At 39.6% G+C, this 20,676-nt stretch overlaps 1 protein-coding gene across 6 annotated transcripts in view; it reads left to right on the top strand.

The window, feature by feature from the left end:
* The window catches only part of ANXA4 (annexin A4), a 76,750-nt gene that overhangs the window by 31,973 nt on the left and 24,101 nt on the right, over positions 1-20,676 (top strand). For all 6 annotated transcript variants that reach the window (XM_043987700.1, XM_043987698.1, XM_043987702.1 and 3 more), the window contains 4 exons: positions 5,267-5,354; positions 12,980-13,074; positions 16,994-17,107; positions 20,085-20,175. In XM_043987700.1, coding sequence (XP_043843635.1) covers positions 5,267-5,354; positions 12,980-13,074; positions 16,994-17,107; positions 20,085-20,175 — 388 coding nt within the window. The remainder of the gene's footprint in view (positions 1-5,266; positions 5,355-12,979; positions 13,075-16,993; positions 17,108-20,084; positions 20,176-20,676) is intronic.

The raw sequence follows: 20,676 nt of genomic DNA, 5'->3' as shown, positions 1-20,676 counted from the left end.
TGCATTAGTGTCCCAGTTTTCCAACATCCAAAATCTTCCTTTTTTTGTCATATTAACCATTCTGATAGGTGTTAGGTATTACTTCAGAGTTGTTTTAATTATGCAATAAACTTTAAAGCTCTTTATAAACATGGTTGTTGGTCCTTCATTCTCGAAGAAGACCATGACAGATGTCATAACTTACAATGAATTGGATTTAAGTAAGGAAGGGCTGTGCAAAGTCACCTGGGTCCAGTGGCAAAATATATTATCAGGACAATTGGAGATGGCCCTGGATATTTAAGGCAATTGGGGTTAAGTGACTTGCCCAGGGTCACACAGCTAGTAAGTGTCTGAGGTAAAATTTGAACTCAGGTCCTCCCAACTTTAGGGCAGTGCTCTATCCACTGCTCTACCTAGCCACCCATAATGTAGTAAGGGGCCTTAACTGGCTCTAGAGAGGACTGCTGATCAAATCTCAACTCTGATGCTTGTGTCATCTTGGACAAATCATTTAACTTCCCTGAGAATCAGTTTCCTGGTATATAAAATGGAAGGGTTTGACTAAAAAGCCTCTAAGGTCTTTCCTTAATAATAATAAAATTTACTATTTTTATTATTACTATTCCTAGCCACTGCTTTCCTCACATTATTTTACTTTATCTACTGTATGCTCCAGGCAAACTGAACTACTTGCCTTGTAGTCATTCATTTAAACCCTTTGCTCAAACCATTCTTTATTCCTGAAATTCTTTCCCTCTAAGCCCTATTTATTGAAATCCTTTTTGTCCTGGGAAGCTTGGGCTTAAATTCTGTCTTTTCTATTAATTGAACTTTCTCTAATTCACCTCTCCTCACCCCTGGGCAGGAGCTCTCCTTTTTATGACTCTTATGCCTCATTTGTGCCTCACTAGACCCTCAAATACTCCTTCTTTACATTACTTTTTATTATTGTTCTTTATGTCTTATCTCCTACTAAATTGTAGCCTCTTTGAGGGCTGGAACCTCTGAAGACTCACAACCATTTTTTTTTTTGGTGGGGCAGTGGGGGTTAAGTGACTTGCCCAGGGTCACACAGCTAGTAAGTGTCAAGTGTCTGAGGCCAGATTTGAACTCAGGTACTCCTGAATCCAGGGCCGGTGTTTTATCCACTGCGCCACCTAGCCGCCCCCAATCACAACCATTTTTGCCTCACCTACTTAGTTCCCAGACCTAGTATGGTGCTTGAAAATAGAGAAATATCTAATTTAGAAGCAGGTGATGGGGGCAGCTAGGTGGTGCAGTGGATAAAGCACCGGCCCTGGATTCAGGAGAACCTGAGTTCAAATATGGCCTCAGACACTTGATACTTAATAGCTGTGTGACCCCGGGCAAGTCACTTAACCCCCTTGCCCCACCAAAAAAAAAAAAAAAAGAAGCAGGTGATCCCGATTTGAATCCTGGCTCTGCTGGTCTTGGGCAAATTCATTATTCTCTTCTCGCTGGGCCTCAATTTCTTTACCTCTCAAATTTGCAGGTCGCACTGGATGATCTTTCTGAACCCTTCCAGTTTTAAATGATACTGATTTTGTGATTTAAGGCTCCTACTCTACTTTCTAGGGGTTGGTAATGCCCCATCCAAATGGCCCCTTCCTGGGCTCCACATAACTTCCAGAAGCCCCCTTCCTTCTCTTACCATATCCCAACTGCCTTAAGTTGAAGCAAGGCTGTATATTAATGAAGGAAGCAGAACAGCACAGGGGAAAAAGTGATGACCTGTGGTGACAGGACCAAGTTTGAATCCCATCTGTAGTCCTTCTTACCTGTGTTACCTTGGCCAGGTCCTGTACCCTCCCTGACCCTTTTTCTCATCTGTCAGATGAGGGAGTTGGATTGGAAGACTTCAGACTCCTTCCTGCACTAGAGCTTATGAATTAAAATCTCAGAAACAAAGCATATGGTGAAAGGTGTATACAGATGTGTATAAGGACAAACAATTCCTCTGGAACAAAAAATAATGGTACTAATTATAGCTAGTGCTGAAAGGGACATTCTTTGTTTGGACTGTCACTGATTAATGAGGCAAAATTCAGACAGAATTAAAAGAAAGGAGTTTATTACAGGTATGTCAATATGCTGATCAGCAATGGCTTCAAGGTGGGGCCAGTTTTTATTGGCAATGAGATAAGGACAATTCAAAGAAGTCCACGTCAGCTAAAAAGATTGGGTCTTCACGTCTCAGTTCCTCCCTAAGGCAGCAAGTATGTGACATTTTACAAGTACATACAATGGGGGTAACTTAACTATGGGAAAATATTCAAGGACTTGGTGACACCTCCCCTCAACACTGAATGACAAGCAGGTCTGGGAACAGTGGGTCACCTAGTCAACATAACTTTCAATACTAGAATTTATATAACACTTTAAGGTTTGTAAAACCCTTTCCAAAATATTATCTTACTTGATCTTAACGACCCAGGAGGAAGGCGTTATTATTTCCATTTTATAGATGAGGATACTGAAGTAGACAGAGGCTGACTTGGCTGAGATCACATACCTAGAAAATGTCCGAGGCTGAATTTGAACTCTTCCTGACTTAAGGTCTGGTGTTCTCTCCACCATGCCACCTCACTGCTCCCTAAGAGCCATCTGAACTTCCTCTGCATTTTAGATTTATTTATTTATTTACTTTGCCAGTGGAAACTCCAGGGTAGCCTCCTAGGATCATCAAATCATAGATCTAAGGGTTGGCAGGGACCATGCAATCCTCACGTTGCCCTTTCCTCCCATCTCCAATGATCAGGTTAGCAATTCAACAGACATTCTTCAAGCACTTCCTCTGGGCCAAATAAGGTGCTAGGCACCAAAGTTAGATTAAAATGAAAGCCTCTGTCCTTATTTAGCTTTCATTCTCCCTGGAGAAAATGACATGTCCACAGCCAAATAAAATTTGAGGAGAGAGCCTAGGCAATCAGCAAAAGCTTTTAGTAGGAAGTGGTACCTGAATTGAACCTTGAAGGAAGGTAAGGATTGTGAGAGGCTGAACTGAGAAGTGACTGTTTTCCAGATAGATAAAGACTTGCCCATTTCATCTCATTCATCTAAGCAAGCAACCTTGTGTGACAGATTTTGATTTTTAAGGCCAGATAGATTGACTCATAGTTTACCCATTGCAAAGCATTCCTGGTCTAGCCCTGTTTTTTCTCCAGACTCCAAAGAACAATGGAATGTTGCAGTTAGGCATTAATCTTTCTAATGTTCATTTTGGAGAGTTACAAAAGGTAGTTTTGTGCAACTAATTCACAGTCTTGGATTAGAAAGAAGGTTTAAAGAAAAAAGCATGACCAACCAAGTCCAGCAGCAATAGACAGAAAGAGAAATTCTATTTAAAATAAAAACTGTAGATAATATAGGATACTTGGGATTCTACCTGCCAAGACAAACCCAGGAACTATATGAACACAATTACAAAACACTTTTCACACAAATAAAATCAGATCTAAACAAATGGGAAAATATAAATTGCTCATGGGTAGGCCATGCTAATATAATAAAAATGATAATTCTACCCAAATTAATTTACTTATTCAGTGCCATACCAATCAAACTACCAAAAAAAGTATTTCATAGAGCTGGAAAAAACATATGGGAGAACAAAAGGTCAAGAAAATAAAGGGAATTAATGAAAAAAAATGCAAAGGTAGGTGGCCTAGCTGTACCAGATTTAAAGCAGCAATCATCAAAACTATTTGGTACTGGCTAAGAAATAGAGAGGGAGATCAATGGAATAGGTTGAGCACACAAAACACAGCAGTAAATGAATATAGCAATCTCCTGTTTGATAAACCCAAATACTCTAGCCTCCAGAATAAGAACTCACTATTTGACAAAAGCTGCTGGGAAAACTGGAAAAGAGTATGGTAGAAACTAGGCACAGACCAACATCTTACACCATACACCAAAGTAAAGTCAAAATGGGTACAAGATCTAGACATAAAGGGTGATACCATAGGTAAATTAGAAAATGAAGAGATACGTTACTTGTCAGAACTGTGGAGAGGGGAAGAATTTATGACCAAAGATGAGATAGAGAACATTATGAAATGTAGAGTGGATAATTCTGACTACATTAAATTAAAATTTTTTTGCACAAACAAAACCAATGCAAATAAAATTAGAAGGAAAGTACCCTACCCTAATGCCTGGCATAGTAAAGATTTAATGAATTTATGCTTCACAAGCAGCCTAAATCCTGTGGTGACTTAGTGCTTTTAAAATATAAGATGTGGGGGGCAGTTAGGTGGCGCAGTGGATAAAGCACCAGCCCTGGATTCAGGAGGACCTGAGTTCAAATCTGGCCTCAGATACTTGACACTAGCTGTGTGACACTGGGCAAGTCACTTAACCCTCATTGCCCTACCCCACCCCACCCCCCCAAAAAAAGAAGGAAAGCAAAAAGCTGGGAAAATATTTTTTACAGACAGTGTTTTAAATAAAGGTCTCATATCCAACTGAATTAAATATATAAGAATATAAGTCATTCCCCAATTGAGAAATGGTCAAAGGATATGAACAGGCAGTTTTCAGATGATGAAATTAAAACTATCTACAGCCATATGAAAAAATGTTCTAAATCACTACTGATTAGAGAAATGCAAATTAAAACTACTCTGAAGCACCACCTCACATCTATACATCTATGGCTAATATGACAAAAAAGAAGAATATTGGAGAAGATGTGGGAAAATTAGAACACTAATGCACTGTTGGTGAGCTGTGAACTGATCCAACCATTCTGGAGAGCACTTTGGAACCATGCCCAAAAGGCTTTAAAACTGTGCATACCCTTTGACCCAGCAATACCACTACTAGGTCTGTATCCGAAAGAGATCATGGAAAAGGACCCACATGTACAAAAATAATTATTAACCTTGATTGCCTCCAAAAAAATAGTTGTGGGGGGTTTTGGAGGCAATCAAGGTTAATGACTTGCCTGGGGTCACACAGCTAGTAAGTATCTGAGGCCAAATTTGAACTCAGGTCCTCCTGATCCCAGGAGCAGTGCTCTATCTAGTAAGCTACCTAGCTGCCCCTATGTAGTTTCTTAAATTGCAGCAAAGGATGGATTAATTGGGGAACAGTCCTACAAAAGGTTAATCCCACTTACTACATGAGAATTCTTATGAACTTCAGTCAGGACAGGGGGCACTTGCTGATTATATTATCTTGCTTTGGGGGCTGATCTTCCTTTACTCACTATGTGTGAAAAAAGAAAAGTTCAAACATTATTCTGTCACCTGTCTTTCAGGCAGGAAAAGGAGGTTCCGTGAAGGCTGCCTCAGGATTTAATGCAGCTGAAGATGCCCAGAAGCTGAGAAAGGCCATGAAAGGATTTGGTAAGTAGGTGGCCTACCCTAATGCCTGGCATAGTAAAGATTTAATGAATTTATGCTTCACAAGCAGCCTAAATCCTGTGATGACTTAGTGCTTTTAAAATATAAGATGTGGGGAGCAGCTAGGTGGCGCAGTGGATAAAGCACCAGCCCTGGATTCAGGAGTACCTGAGCTCAAATCTGGCCTCAGACACTTGACACTTACTAGCTGTGTGACCCTGGGCAAGTCACTTAACCCTCATTGCCCTGAAAAAAATATACAAGATGTATCTCATTTGGCAATCCAGGTAAGCCTTAAGATGGACAGCATATAAAAATTTAGACACTGCAAGACAAACAAGGTGGGAAATAATTATTTTAGGAAAAAATTCTTTTCAAAAGGATAGCCACTACTCTGACCTGGCCCTTTCCACAGGCTCCCTCCCCCCAAATTAAAAAAAAAATTAATTTAAAGATTTTTTTTGGTGGGCAGGAAGGTACTGGAGCTGTGATTTCATCCTTGTAGGGAGCTCTTGGGGAAGAATGTCCTTTCCCAACACAGATCATAGAGCAGCACCTACTCTATAAGGGTCCTTGACCCTGAGGTCTTCAGAACTCCTTGGAGAGTCGGTGAATAGATTTCAGGGGTCCATGAACTTTGGGAGAAAAATACATCTTTATTTTCACTAACCTATTATTAACATTTCTTTTAATTATGAATTTTAAAAAAAACCCCATTATTCTGAAAAGAGATTCACAGACTTTACCAAACTGCCAGAATAGGAAATAGAAATAGAAAACAGAGTAGAAAAAAACCTTAAGAAACTGTGTCTTAGAGGGATTCCTGGAGGCAGCAAGAGGTTGTCACTTGGCCCAGTTAACACAAGTATGCGTCAGACTTGTACCTCTGGTCTTTTTGACTTCTGAGGTCAGCTCCATATCCTCTACAATGCTGTCCCATAAAATCTGATTGTACTTGCAAAAAATTTCTATTACAACTTTTCATATATGTATGTGTTATGTAGGATGTGATTTCTAGATTGCTCCATTTTGGTGGTAGACCTATAGGATCGATGATACCATTGTGGGGTTCATTAGAATTTTGTATGAAATATTATGTAAAAACACACTGTTAGTTTTGAAAGTCAGCATAAACATATATGGAGAATCAGTATGGGATGGATGGCTGTTGGAGGGTTAGACTGTGTCAGTGAAGGTTGAAAATGGTAGCTGTCTCTCCTATTGGGAGCCTTGGAAGAAAAGATACATGCCATATGCAAGGTGTATGTGCAAAACTGGGATGATGATGGTGGTGAGAATGATGATGATAACATTTCTATCATACTAAAAAATTTTCAAAGCACTTTATAAATATTTTCTCATTTTATCCTTACAACAACCCTGGTAGGTAGGTGCTATTATTATCCCAGTTTTATGAATGAAGAAACTGAGACTTAGGGCAATTAAGTGATTTGCTCAGGGTCATATATTTAGTGTCTGAGGCATAATTTAAACTCAGATCTTCCTGGCTTCAACCCCACCACTCTATCTGCTGTGCTACCTCACTGCCTCATGTCCATCAGAAAGAGGTGTGCCCAAGGAAGGCATGGGTCTGTGCCCTGCACTTAAGGGAGTCTCCAGAGATCTCTGAGATCTTCTTAGAGTAGAGTTTTAGCCGGATGAGACCGGAAAGGAATAATACAGTGCAAAGAGCGCTGGGTTTAGATTTAGGAGACCAGGTTTCAGGTTTTAGCTCTGTCACATATCCTGTGTGACTTTGAGTAAGTCACTTCTCTTCTGAGCCTTTGTTCTCTCCTGTACAATGAAGGCATTGGATTGTGACCTCCATCCTCCCTTTCAGATCTAAATCCTGTAATGTTTTTCTGCCAGTTGTTTTTCTTTCTGACTCTTTGTGACCCCATTTGGGGTTTTCTTGCCATTTCCTTCTCCAGTTCATTTTACAGATGAGGAAACTGAAACAAATAGGATTACGTGACTTTCCCAGGGTCACACAAGTTGTAAATGTCTGAGGCCAGATTTGAACTCAAGAAGATGAGTCTTCCTGACTCCAGCCAGACCTGGTATTCTATCCACCCTGCCACCTAATTGCCCTAAAATCCTACAATACCATAAGACAAAGTGCTATTTAAATGTTGTTGTCATTATTATTAAAAGTGAGGAGTGGGGAGGGGGCAGCTAGATGGTGCAGTAGATAGAGCACTGGCCCTGAATTCAGGAGTACCTGAGTTCAAATCCGGCCTCAGACACTTAACACTTACTAGCTGTGTGACCTTGGGCAAGTCACTTAACCCCAATTGCCTCCCCCCCCAAAAAAAAAAAGTGAGGAGTGGGGAGGGGGCAGCTAGGTGGCGCAGTGGATAGAGCACCAGCCCTGGAGTCAGGAGGACCTGAGTTCAAATGTGGCCTCAGACACTTAACACTAACTAGCTGTGTGACCCTGGGCAAGTCACTTAACCCCAATTGCCTCACACACACACACACAAAAAGGATTATATAATGCTGTACTAAAAGTGAGCAGGGGGCAGCTAGGTGGCACATTGGGTAAAACACCAGCCCTGGATTCAGGAGTACCTGAGTTCAAATCTGACCTCAGACACTTGACACTTACTAGCTGTATAACCTTGGGCAAGTCACTTAACCCCCATGGCCCCACAAAAACAAAGAACAAACAAACAAACAAAAAAGTGAGCAAATAGCTGTTTCTGAATAAAGCATTCTTTTTAGTCTGTATCTGCACCACTTTTCTCCTTTTTCCTCTAACTTAAATGAAATAAAAGATTTGCTGTGCTCAGCAATAGGTCTGAATTAGCAGCTTCATTTGAATTTACAAGTACAGCACAAATGCCAACCTTCAGAAGTTGGATAATAGGCCAGCCGTATCATAACCATAGATAGAAAGAACTGGGAGGCATGCCAGCCAGGTGGGTGACTCTTTTCATGAAAGCAGATGCAAATGCATATTTAAACAAAATACATACAAAATTCACAGAGCCTCAGAGTTGGAAGGGCCTTTAAAGGAAAGAAAATTGGATTTGCATTTGGTCAGAGGACTTCTGTGTATTTAAGTCATAGCTACCACTCATTTCTTGTATGGCCCTGAGCCAGACATTTAAAAGTGGCAGGCCTCACTTTCCTCATTTTAAAGATGAGCAAGGTTGGATTAGATCATAGAATAACAGATGTAGCACTACAGGGGACCCTAGAAGCCATGTGGACCAACCCCATAAATTTACACAGGAAGGTTTCTTTCTGGTTCTAAATCTGTGATTCCCTTGCTCTGAAGCTCAATCCCTGTACAACATTCCAAGATGTGCTTAGTCATTCAGCCTTGCCTAGAAAACTTCCAGTGAAGGGGAGCCTGCTACCTCATGAAGCAACCAATTCTACTTCAAGATGCTCTAATTGTCGGGAAGTTTTTTACTGAAATCAAGACTAAATTTGGCTCTTTACAGCTTCCATCCATTGCTCCAGGTTCTGTTATCTGGGACCAGACAGAGCCAGTCTGTTTTCTCTTACGATTGATGGCCTTCAGATTTTTGAAGCTGCCTATTTTAGGTCCCTGCTAGATCTTCTCTTCTCCAGGCTAAACGTTCCCAGTTCCTTAATCATCTTTGCAAACGGCAATTTGGTTTGGTGGTTTAATGTAACACACACCCTGTCGATGGTCATAGGAAAATAGTTTTAGAACTGGAAAGGACCCCAGAAGCCATTAAGTTAACCTCCAAGTTTTAGAGATGAGGAACTGATGTTTCCAGAGGTTAGGTGCCCAAGGTCACACATAATTTAGGTATCCTCTTTCTTTTCTAAACAGTTTTCCTCCCTCTTTCCCTGATAATTTCATTCTAAAATTGCGGGTTTTGGTAGATGGAGGGGTGGGAAATTATTAAAACATATGGAAGCCTTATGTGAAATCAATCATCCTTAAGATTTTCACTCCTGGGGGGCAGCTAGGTGGTGCAGTGGATAAAGCACCAGCCCTAGATTCAGGAGTGCCTGAGTTCAAATCCGGTCTCAGACACTTGGTACTTGCTAGCAGTGTGACCCTGGGCAAGTCACTTAACCCCCATTGCCCCACAAAAAAAAAAAAAAAAGATTTTCATTCCTAATAACTAAAAACTAAACAAATCCAGTGATTAGCTCAGGATTCATAATTATTGTCATTGTTTAGTTGTGTCCAACTCTACATGACTCCATTTGGGCTTTTCTTGGCAGAGACACTAGAGTGGTTTGCCATTTCCTTCTTTAGCTCATTTTACAGATGAGCAACAGCGGCAGTTAGGGTTGAATGACTTGCCCGGAGTCACACAGCTAATAAGTGTCTGAGCTAAGATTTGAACTCAGGTTCTTTCTGACTCTGGGCCCAGTGCTCTATTACTGCACCACCCAGCTGCCCCACTCATAATTATTAGTGGGAACTTAAATCTAGTTCCCTTTACATTTCTTCCTTCTATAACTAATTTTCTACTAAAAATATTGAACTACTGACATAAGGAAAGCTACATGTGAGTCTTTTGAAGACAGCAAGTAAAAGAAAATGACTTGTAATCAATCTCTTGCTCAACAAGCATTTATTAAATGGCAGGAATCTTGCTAAGGGTTAGGGTTACAAAAAAAAAAAAAAGCAAACAATGCCTGCCCTCGTGCAGCTGACTTTGAATGCTTCTGGGATTGTAAAGTTTGCCTTTGGTTTTTCCTTTCCTTTCTTAGCTTCCAGGGAAGACATCTCATACAACTATACTCTAGTATATATTATATACTATGCTGTAGTCCCAAGTCCCAGAATCATTTGATTGAGAGCTAAAAGAAACCTTCACAGTCATTTAGTCTGGCCCACTTATTTTACAGGTGAGAAAACTGAGTCCCAGCGAAAGGAAGCAACTTCTTTCAACAAGTATCTATTGAGTATCTATTATGTGCCAGACCCTAGGGCCAATCAGGCAACAAGCATTTATTAAGCTCTTTCTGTGTTCCAGAAACTGTGCTTAGCAATGGGAATACAAAGAAAGGTCAAAAAAACAAACCCTCCAAGATAAAACAAAACAAAACAAAAAATAGCTCCTGCCCTCTCCATAATGGGGGAAGCATCTTATTAATAAATACAAATATACGAGATGTATAGATGAGCTAGAAAGTTATCTGAAAGGGGAAGGCACTGGCAGCTGGGGGACCTACATGGCAGATGAAGTGTCAAATTTAAGGAACGTGGATATGCCTGTGGAGGTGGATTTTATAAATCAGCAGAAGGAGGTAAAATCAAAGAGAGATGGAAAGACAGGAAGGGACCAGGTTGCTGAAGGATTTTAAAAGTCAGAGGATTTTATGTGATCCTGGAGGTAATAAGGAGCCATTGTTTCCCGAGGAGTGGCTAGAAAGAAGTGGTGACATGATGAGAGAGGTTCTTTATAAAAAATTCCTTTGTCAGGGGGCAGCTAAGTGGTGCAGTGGATAAAGCACCAAATCTGAACTCAGACACTTGACACTTACTAGCTGTGTGACCCTGGGCAAGTCACTTAACCCTCATTGCCCGCCCCCCCCCCCCAAAATTCCTTTGTCAGCCAAGTGGAGATCACACCAGTAGAAAAAACTCAAACTGAAATCTGAAACCAGGGCCTCTGCTCTGCTTTCAAATCCATCAGTTTTCCCATTTTAAGATACTTCTGCTCAGGTGTGTTCCCCCACAGGGTTCCTGATACATTGGAGGCATCAGTACAGGGGAGATAAAAAGTCAATTAAGATAAAAAGGGAGAGAAGGAAGACACAAGAGAGTTGTTGAAAATTGGAGTCCAGGGAGAAGTCGTAGTAAGCATTGGATGAGCTCTCTCCACTCTTTGGATTTCAGCCCTGGCAGAGACGGTTTGGACTTAGGGAAACTGCTTCCAGCAGCATGCTTACGCTTTCATTTTCCTCTTAAAAAGAAATTTGAACTCAACTCAGCCTCTTGTGGCGTGGAGGTGACCAGGGGCTCTTGAAGGCTCTGCATGTGGAAAGCAAGCTTCCTCAAGTTCATAGGTTCATATGCATCTGCTGACCACAGAGTAGCCTAAGTCTGTACAGGTTCCTCCCCACAGGGCACAGCCCTGAGTGCAGAATAGGTTTTTTAAGCCTGGTACTTCATGAAGACATCTTCTAAGGAGTGTGGTTAAGATATTAAACATGATAGCAGCTTATTCTGTTGTTTATATGCATGAGTCAATGTGTATTTTTTTGTTGTTTTTCCTTTATATTATTTCGTGTATCTTTCCATAGACTAAAGATAGGGACTGAACCTATAATATTGGTATAGGGAATGAGGAAACCCTTTCTACCAATTCTGGTCAGTACCTGCCTAGAAGATTGAGAGGATAAATAATTTGCCCATGGCTATTTTGGGGGGGGAGCGAGATGGAGTAGGCGGAAAGGGTGAATAAGCATTTATTAAGTATCTACTATGTGCCAGGCACTGTGCTAATTGCTTTCAAAATATCTCATTTGATCCTCACAATAACCCTGTGAGGTAGGTGCTATTATTATCCCCATTTTTCAGTTGAGGAAACTGAGGCAGACAGAGGTTAAGTGACTTGCCCAGGATCATATAGTTAATAGGTGTCCAAGGCTCTCTTTAAACTTAGATCTTTCTAACTACAGGCTGCCTTGAGACCAGCTTTGAACTCAGGTCTCCCTGACTTTGGGGCTGGCTCTGTCGATGATGACATGCTACCTCTCTCCTTCCATAATTCTTTATATAACTCATTTCATTAATCAACAGGCATTAATCTGTCACGTGCCAGGCACTGGAGATACAACAAGAAATAAAGAAATAGTCTTTAGTCTCAAGGACTCAAGGCTTATGGTCTATTGGGGATCATTCCATTCCGTGGTGAAGTCACAGTTTATTCAGCTTTTCCCTAAACGCTGGACATATAGGTTATTTCCAGCTATCTTTGCTATTAACACTTAATCTCTCAGTTCCCCTACAAGGCTTTGGAACTTTTGAAGTTGCAGAGAAGTTTCTATTCTTCATTTGAAGGAACTTCCTCAAATATGGTCCAGTTTCCTACACCATAAAATCATAGGTCTAAATCAAAATAAAAATCTTTGTTGTTACAGTAGGAATATATTTATATCAATGGTTTTTTCTAAAAATTACACTCTTAGGGTATATTTCCATGACTGAATTGCTAGGTCAAAAGGTAGGACTAGTTTTTTTAATGTTTATGGTATATTGTCATATTCTCCAAAAATCTTGCACTAACCCTCACTTTCCCTAGCAGTATATAATGTACATGTTTTCCCCTTGGAACAGGGAGTTTTGTAACCTTGGATGATTTTTGCTAGTCTGATGAAATTTCAATGGCAATTGTCCTTCAAAAAAGAAAATCAAGGAGATACAAGGTGAAATTACAGCAGGGAAGCTTCTCCCCCTACCCCCTTTAAACTTTTTTCCTCATAAGATAATTCTGATCTGGAAAGAGACAAGGAGCATGACAGGCCTTGGGGGCAAAGAGGAAGAGCAGCAGTGATTCTATTTATTGTTACACAAAAAGTACGACTTCCTCACTTAATTTTATAACTTTAGTGACCCCAGAAAGAGCCAGGGTTTTGTACTTACCATATCTCTACCAGCTGCCTCTCTGTTCTTTTTCCTTCAGGTACAGATGAAGATGCCATCATTGATGTACTCGCCTACCGTAGTGTGTCACAGCGCCAGGAAATAAAGATAGCTTATAAGTCAACTATTGGCAGGGTAAGTCACAGTTCAATTTGTCATGCTTGCCTGTTAATGGTATCTCACTGAAGACAGAGGGCTGGTCTGGACCACACTACTAAGTTTGCTTGACTCTATCTGAACAAATGAATGCATGAGTGAATGAAAGAAAGAATGAACCTATTTCCCTTTGCCAGTTTAAGGGAATGGTTTTGATGAACTGTTTTCACTGATATTCTTTCTTTACAGTGTCTTCAATGAGGGCTGCTTGGTTCTAATGACTTAAGGCTAATGCTGTGTATTCTCAGCCCCCCCTGATGCTTAATGTACCCATACTCTGCCCCAGGGAAGTATCCTCTCTGAGCATGGTTCCCATGGTGGCTGTGGGTGTATGGGATATCATGTCTTATTCTCCTGCTACTTACTCTCAATTAGGATTTTTCTGGAGCTGGTTTAATTGTCTAGGCTAAAATAATTTAAATATGCTTTGTTTTAAATGGGCATTTAAAAACTATTATTTAGGGACATCATTCTGACTCATATTTAGTCCAAATTACATTGTAGTGTCCTTCCCTTTAGTGACACTCAGAAAGTTAACCATTGTTCCCAGCCTTACAAATACCCCCTATATCTTGTTTCAGACTCTATTCAGAATTGCATCCAATTTTTTTTTTTGGTCAATTACTCGTCTCCAACTCATTGTGATCCCATTTGGGGTTTTCTTGGCAAAGATACTAGAGTGGTTTACCATTTCCTTTTCAAGCTTTTTTTTGGCGGGGCAATGAGGGTTAAGTGACTTGCTCAAGGTCACACAGCTAGTAAGTGTCAAGTGTCTGAGGTTGGATTTGAACTCAGGACCTCCTGAATCCAGGGCCAATGCTTTATCCACTGCACCACCTAGCTGCCCCCCTCAAGCTTATTTTACAGATGAGGAAACAGAGGCAAACAGGGTTAAGTGACTTGGCCTTAAGTGTCTGAGGCTGACTTTGAATTCAAGTCCCCCTGACACCAGGGCTGGCACTCTATCCACTAAGTCACCTAGCTGCCCCACCTTTTTCATAGGCTCTTTATCATTCCAAGAGTGGCATGCACTGGAATATGCTGTTTGGACAGCTACTGGTTAGGGATAATGGAAACATCCTAGAATTTGGAGTCTGACTCTGTCACTTTATGTGTCCTTGGACAAGTCACTTCATAGATTTATAGCGGAAGGGACCTCAGAGTAAATCTAACCTAATTCCCTCATTTTAGAGATGAGGAATTTAGGGCTAGACATATGAAGTGTCTTGCTGTAGATCACACAGGTGGCAAATTTGAACCCAAGCTCTCTAATTCCAAATACGATACTTTTCCTACTTGATCATACTTGATCTGTCTGGGCCTCAATTTCCTCATAGGGAGAATGATCAGATCAGAGAAGGTGAACTCTAAGGTTCCTCCTTCCATCTCTAAATCTGTAATCTACCTAGAATGCCCAGAATCTTTTTTTAAAATTACAAATGTTTTATTATACTGTGAATAGGTCCTAAGCATTCAAAGGTTATTCACTCAACATTTTCTTTTTAGCATATGTTCCTTATCCCATAAGTATATGTATAATCTGAATAGTCTTGAATAAGGGATAAGGTATGAGGTGAGGATTTAAATTGACTTTCTGCAAATACTATCTTTGTCAGATTTTAAAATCATGACCACATTTGCTGTATTAAAAATGTCTATTTATATCAAAACCTTTGATTTCTTTCTGTGTTTAGGAGTAATCTGCATAAGTTTAGGGATGCATCTTTCAAAATTTGGGAAAATTTATCCATTATCCCATCTGGACTAAATGTATTGATTCATATTGGTTTTTTAACAGAATAATTCACTCATGGCTTACTTTATGTCATCTATTTTGGTTATTCACTTTCTGTTTCAATTTTGGCAATTTTTTAAAAACCTATAATTTCTGTAATTAATCATCCTTTTCTTCTATTATAAGGCTATGACTTTGAGTTAAATTCCTTGATTCTCATTTTGGGGGGGCATTTTTGGTGATACCTCCTTTTTCATTTGTAATTTGGTCATTTATATTTTCCTTTCTCTCTTTTTGAAATATGTTGCTAATTCTTTATCGGTATTGTTGTACTTTAAGAGAACTAGCTCTTCAGAACCAGGAGAACATTGTACACAGTTTCATCAACATTATATGTTGATCAACTGTGATAGACTTGATTCAACTGTATTCAACAATACAACAGTATAAGATAATTCCAAAGGGCTCATGATGGAAAATGGTCTCCAAATCCAGAAAAAAAAGAACTGTGAAATATGGATGCAGATTGAACCATACTATTTCTTTTGTTTTGGGTACTATTGTTTTTCTTTTTTGAGGTTTTTCCTTTTTGCTCTGATTCTTCTTTCACAGCAAGACTAAACAAGAAATATGTTTAATGTGATTGTACATATATAACCTATGTCAGTTTACTTGCTGTCTTGGGGAGAAAAATTTGAAACTAGAAATCTTATAAAAACAAATGTTGAAAACTAAAAAAATATGCAAATTGACTAGAAAACAGATTTGGAGTGAAAAAAAAAGAACTAGCTCATTGTTTTATTAATTCAATTGTTTTTGCATTTCCTGTTCTATTTACTTCTATACTGGTCTTTATTAGTTTTCCTTTTCTATCTTCCCATGAATCATGCCTTTGTTCCTTCTCTCATGCTTTTAGCTATAGATAACTCAATTAGCCTTTCTTTTTCCTTGTTATTAGAAACTCTCAACACTATAAATTTGCCTATAAGAATAGTTTTGCCTATATTCCATAAATTTTATGTGTTTAGAATTATCTTTTTTAAAACATTTTGTTTTAATCAGCCAAGATCTGCCTTTTGATCTTCTTACCCCATCTTTCCTCCCATTGAGAATAGGAAGGGGAAAAAAAAAAACCATTACACACGTTTAGTCAATTAAAACCAATTGCCATGTTAGCCATGTCCAAAAAAAAAAATAAATTTGTCTCATTCTGCGTCCTGAATCCTTTACCTTTCTATCAGGAGGTGAGTAGCATGTTTCATCAATATTCTTCTGGAATCCTGGTTGGTTGTTACTCTGATAAAAGTTCAGTACCTTCATATTTATATACCATAACTTAATCAGGCATTCCTCAGTTTATTGGTCCTCCCTCAGATTCCCATCTTTTGCTACCTCAAAAAGAGCCCTAAATATTTTTATACATGCATAAGAATTTTACTTAGGATTCATCCCTGCCCTCTCAAACTCCCAGTTCTCTAATTCCCCTTTCCCTTTCTCCCCTTTCCCATTTTCCTGTTAAATGAAATGGATTTTTTGTATAAACTCTGTGTATTTATTTATTTATTTATTTATTTTTGCGGGGCAATGAGGGTTAAGTGACTTGCCCAGGGTCACACAGCTAGTAAGTGTCAAGTGTCTGAGTTCAGATTTGAGCTCAGGTTCTCCTGAATCCAGGGCTGGTGCTTTATCCACTGTACCACCTAGCTGCCCACTGTGTATTTATTTTTTATCATTACCTTTTAATGAAAACAATAGCTAGTAATTAATACTAGTTATCATTATGCTATTTAAGTTAAATTAAATTATTTAAATATCTAGTTATTTGTTAAATGTCTTTAAGTTTATTCGATTTTTAATTTCCCCCTCCATTTTTCATGTAGCTTAATATCTTTTCTTCATATGATTGTTAATTATAATTTTGTTACATTATAATATATAAATATAATATGCACAATTTTGGCTTGTTCATATTTACCTTTAGAGGGCCTTTTCTATGACTAGGTATATGAGCTATTGGCATGAGAGTCCTGGGTGTTCTTGAAAAGAATTTGTGCTCTCTGCTTTTTCTATTCATTTCTCTTCATAGATGTGTTTTTGAGAAGTAGCCTACAACCTGAAGTAGTTGCAGAATTAAATTTAGCCTCACTCTCTGTGCCCCTGCAGGATTTGATCGATGACTTGAAGTCAGAACTGAGTGGGAACTTTGAGAAAGTGATTGTGGGAATGATGACGCCCCTTGTGATGTATGACGTGTCTGAGCTGAGAAGAGCCATGAAGGTTTGTATTCATCCCTGCAGTGAGCAGTTTTTGTTTTCTACCTTCAAGAAGGCCATCTGAGCATTTTATTCATAACGTTACCAATAAAAGCCTGCAAATGTATTCAAGGGAAAAGCTTAGGTGTGGGAGTGGTTGATTTTCTAACTTTTAGTTCAAAAATGTTATCAAATCAGTGTTAAAAAATCTTTAATTTTTTCTTCTTTTTTAAAAAAAGTTATAGATTCATAGGGTCTCTTAAAAGAGACCTGGAAGTTATTTAGTCCAAACTCCTACTGTTAGGGATCCTTTCATGAGGATTTTTTTTAAACATTGTATTTGTTTTAATCAGGCTTTGCAGGGATCCTCTTATGAGAGCATTAGAGTCATCCTTATTATTCAATAGTGACAGTGACAGGGTCTGTTTCTGCCTTTTGCATATTTCTGGAAATATTTTGCTTATTTTTGGCTTTGTTTAAATCTCATTTGAGACCTTTAATTTTGTGATTGTATAGCAATCCCTACAAGTATGGAACTGGTAGGAAAGAGTTCTCACCTGGCCTCAGCTGAGATACAGATATCATGCATAGAGGAGAAGGAACCAGTTGAGTTCCAGCCCAGGGGATGCTCTTTTGTTTTTTTAAACCCAAACTGTCATTTCAACAGTGTAGCTATTTCCTGATATGGAAGGCTCTCTCCATCAATGTATATCAGTACCTGCTTGATAGCTAAAGTAGTCTTCGAGGGTTGCCTAGGGTCACTGAGAAGTGAAGTTCCCCAGAGTCCCACAGCCAGTATGCATCTGAGTTAGGAGTAGAAGCCAGCTCTTCTGGCTCTCTATCCATTATGCTCTATTGCATTTCTGGTCAGTTCATTTTTTTTTTGTTTTTTTTTGTTTTTTTTTAGTGAGGCAATTGGGGTTAAGTGACTTGCCCAGGGTCACGCAGCTAGTAAGTGTTAAGTGTCTGAGGCCAGATTTGAACTCAGGTACTCCTGACTCCAGGGCCGGTGCTCTATCCACTGCGCCACCTAGCTGCCCCGGGGTCAGTTCATTTTTAATGGCTTTGTCTACAATTCAATACATTTATCATTATTAGCATCTTTTCCCTAGCCTCCATCCTCAGGTTGGCTTTCAGAACACAGGGGTTCTAGTTATGTAGCCTTGAGCAAATCACTTTACTCTCCTGAGCCTTCGTTCCGGCCCCCTCCCCTCAAGTAGGTTATTCTCTAAGTTCCCTTTTATCCACGTCTATTGTTCTAATTAAACCTTTATTGTGTGTCTACCACATATAAGGCAGTATACTAGGCACTGGGAATAAAAAGTGGAATGATATTCATATCCTGCTCTCAAAAAGGCTTATGGGGAAACTTAGGGAATGGTTAGGAGAGGCCAAGCAAACAGAAATGTCCTCAAGAGCAGAGGTTGGGGGCAGCTAGGTGGCACAGTGGATAAAGCACTGGCCTTGAACTCAGGAGGACCTGAGTTCAAGTCCAGCCTCAGACACTTGACACTTAACTAGCTGTGTGACCCTGGGCAAGTCACTTAACCCTCATTGCCCTGCCCCCCCCCCCAAAAAAAAGCAGAGGTTGGGTCTTGTACACCTCTGTTTCCACAGAGCACTGGACTTGAAGTCAGGAACCAATCCCAACTCAGACTCACTTCCTACTTGTGTTCCACTCTGGACAAATCACTTAACCTCTTTCATCTCCAGTGACGTCATCTGTAAAATGGGGATAATAATATTTACCGCATAAGATTATTATGAGAATCAAGTGAGATAAAGTATATAAAGCACTATATAAATGTTGGCTATTGTAACGGTTGGAATGACGCCACCTGCTGGAGACTTACTGTAGGAAAGCTCCAACATGAGGAGAGGGCCTCTGAGGGCAGGACCATGAGTCTTTTCTTTGGCATCAGGAAGTGACATTTGCCTGTGGGAGGAAGAAAGGGGAGGCTGGCACGCTGGCTCACTCTTTTTCCTGAGGACTCTGGTGGAGAAGGGAGCTAGGAATGCTCTCTCCCTTTAGTAGATAGATGAATCTAGGCCTTTCTCTCTCTCTTTACCAAATTCTTATTCTCCTTAATAAATGCTTAAAAGTCTAACTCTTGCTAAAGCTTATAATTTATTGGTGACCACTCATTAGATATTTTAGACAGTATAGCTAGAATTTTAGCCTTTACACTATTACAATGGATATAACTCCCTTATAAAATGTTGGAGTTGAATTAGATGGTTTCCAAGGTCCATTTAGTTCTAGATCTATGATTTTATGTTCCATTTCTTCATCTGTAAGATAAATAGGGTCTGACTTGATACTCCTTAAGTTTCCTTTAGCTCTAATACAGTTCTATGTTCTAATATAGGATCATAGATTTAAGGCTAGAAGGGACCTTAAGATATTATTTAGTTCAAGTCTTTCATTTACAGATAATAAAACTGAGGCCCAGAGAGGGGTCACAGTAAAATTCTGAGAGGAACTCTGAACCCAAGTCTCCTGAGTTCAAGCCCCATTCATTATGCTAGTGATGTCAAACTCAAATAGAAATGGATCGCTGTGGGTCACATTGATATAGCAAACCACAAATTAACATTATCTATGTATTTTTATTTGTTTTATTAAACATTTCCTAATTTCATTTTCATCTGGCTCAGGCTGTGCTCAGCAGTTGGTACCTCAGCACTATACACCATGATATGATGTCTTTAATGCCAACATTTTAAGATTTTGTGTTCAATTTCTTCATCAGTAAAATGAGGGAGTTGGGTTAGATGGATCTCCAGGGACTCTCCCAGCTTTACATTCTATGACCCTATGAAATATTTGAGGATGGTAGAGCATTTGAATTTTGGATGTGTTCATTCAAAATCAGAGAGCCCCATTGGCAATTCTTCCTTCTATTTTTGTTTGACTAGTAAATTATTAGTTTATCAGCATGTCTTATGTTCATCAGACTTGTGAACTTATAGCCCACCTTTCCTCTGGATTGTTCATTTAGGGTGCTGGCACAGATGAGGGCTGCTTGATTGAAATTTTGGCTTCTCGGACCCCACAGGAGATCCGACGGATCAATGAGACCTACCAACAACGTGAGTAGCCTATTAAAGTGGCCTCTGTTAAGGTTTTACTATAATCTGAGAATGGGGACTAGTTGTGGGTACTTATATGTATGAGCCTTTCTCCATCAAATCATCAGTAAGCTTAGAAGGGCCCTGGAGAGATCATCTGGTCTTATCCAGACAATTCAGCGTTTAAACTATCCAGGACTGAATGATGTCCTGGCTTCTTTTAAGGTTTTTACCCCACCAAAAGTTAAGAAGTTGTTCCTTATTTCAAAGTAAAGGTTAAAATTAATTCAAGAAACATTAGGTGCCTACTCTGTGTAAGGCATTATGCCAAGTGATTTAGGAAGTGATGGGATTAAGATGACCAGGTATGGGGCAGCTAGGTGGCACAGTGGATAAAGCACCAGCCCTGGATTCAGGAGTACCTGAGTTCAAATCCGGCCTCAAACACTTGACACTTACTAGCTGTGTGACCCTGGTCAAGTCTCTTAACTCTGTCTGCCTCAGTTTCTTAATCTGTAAAGT

The sequence above is a fragment of the Dromiciops gliroides genome, chromosome 2 (genome assembly GCF_019393635.1).
Source record: "Dromiciops gliroides isolate mDroGli1 chromosome 2, mDroGli1.pri, whole genome shotgun sequence".
NCBI lineage: Eukaryota > Metazoa > Chordata > Mammalia > Microbiotheria > Microbiotheriidae > Dromiciops > Dromiciops gliroides.
This window is presented reverse-complemented; position numbering and strand designations above follow the sequence as displayed.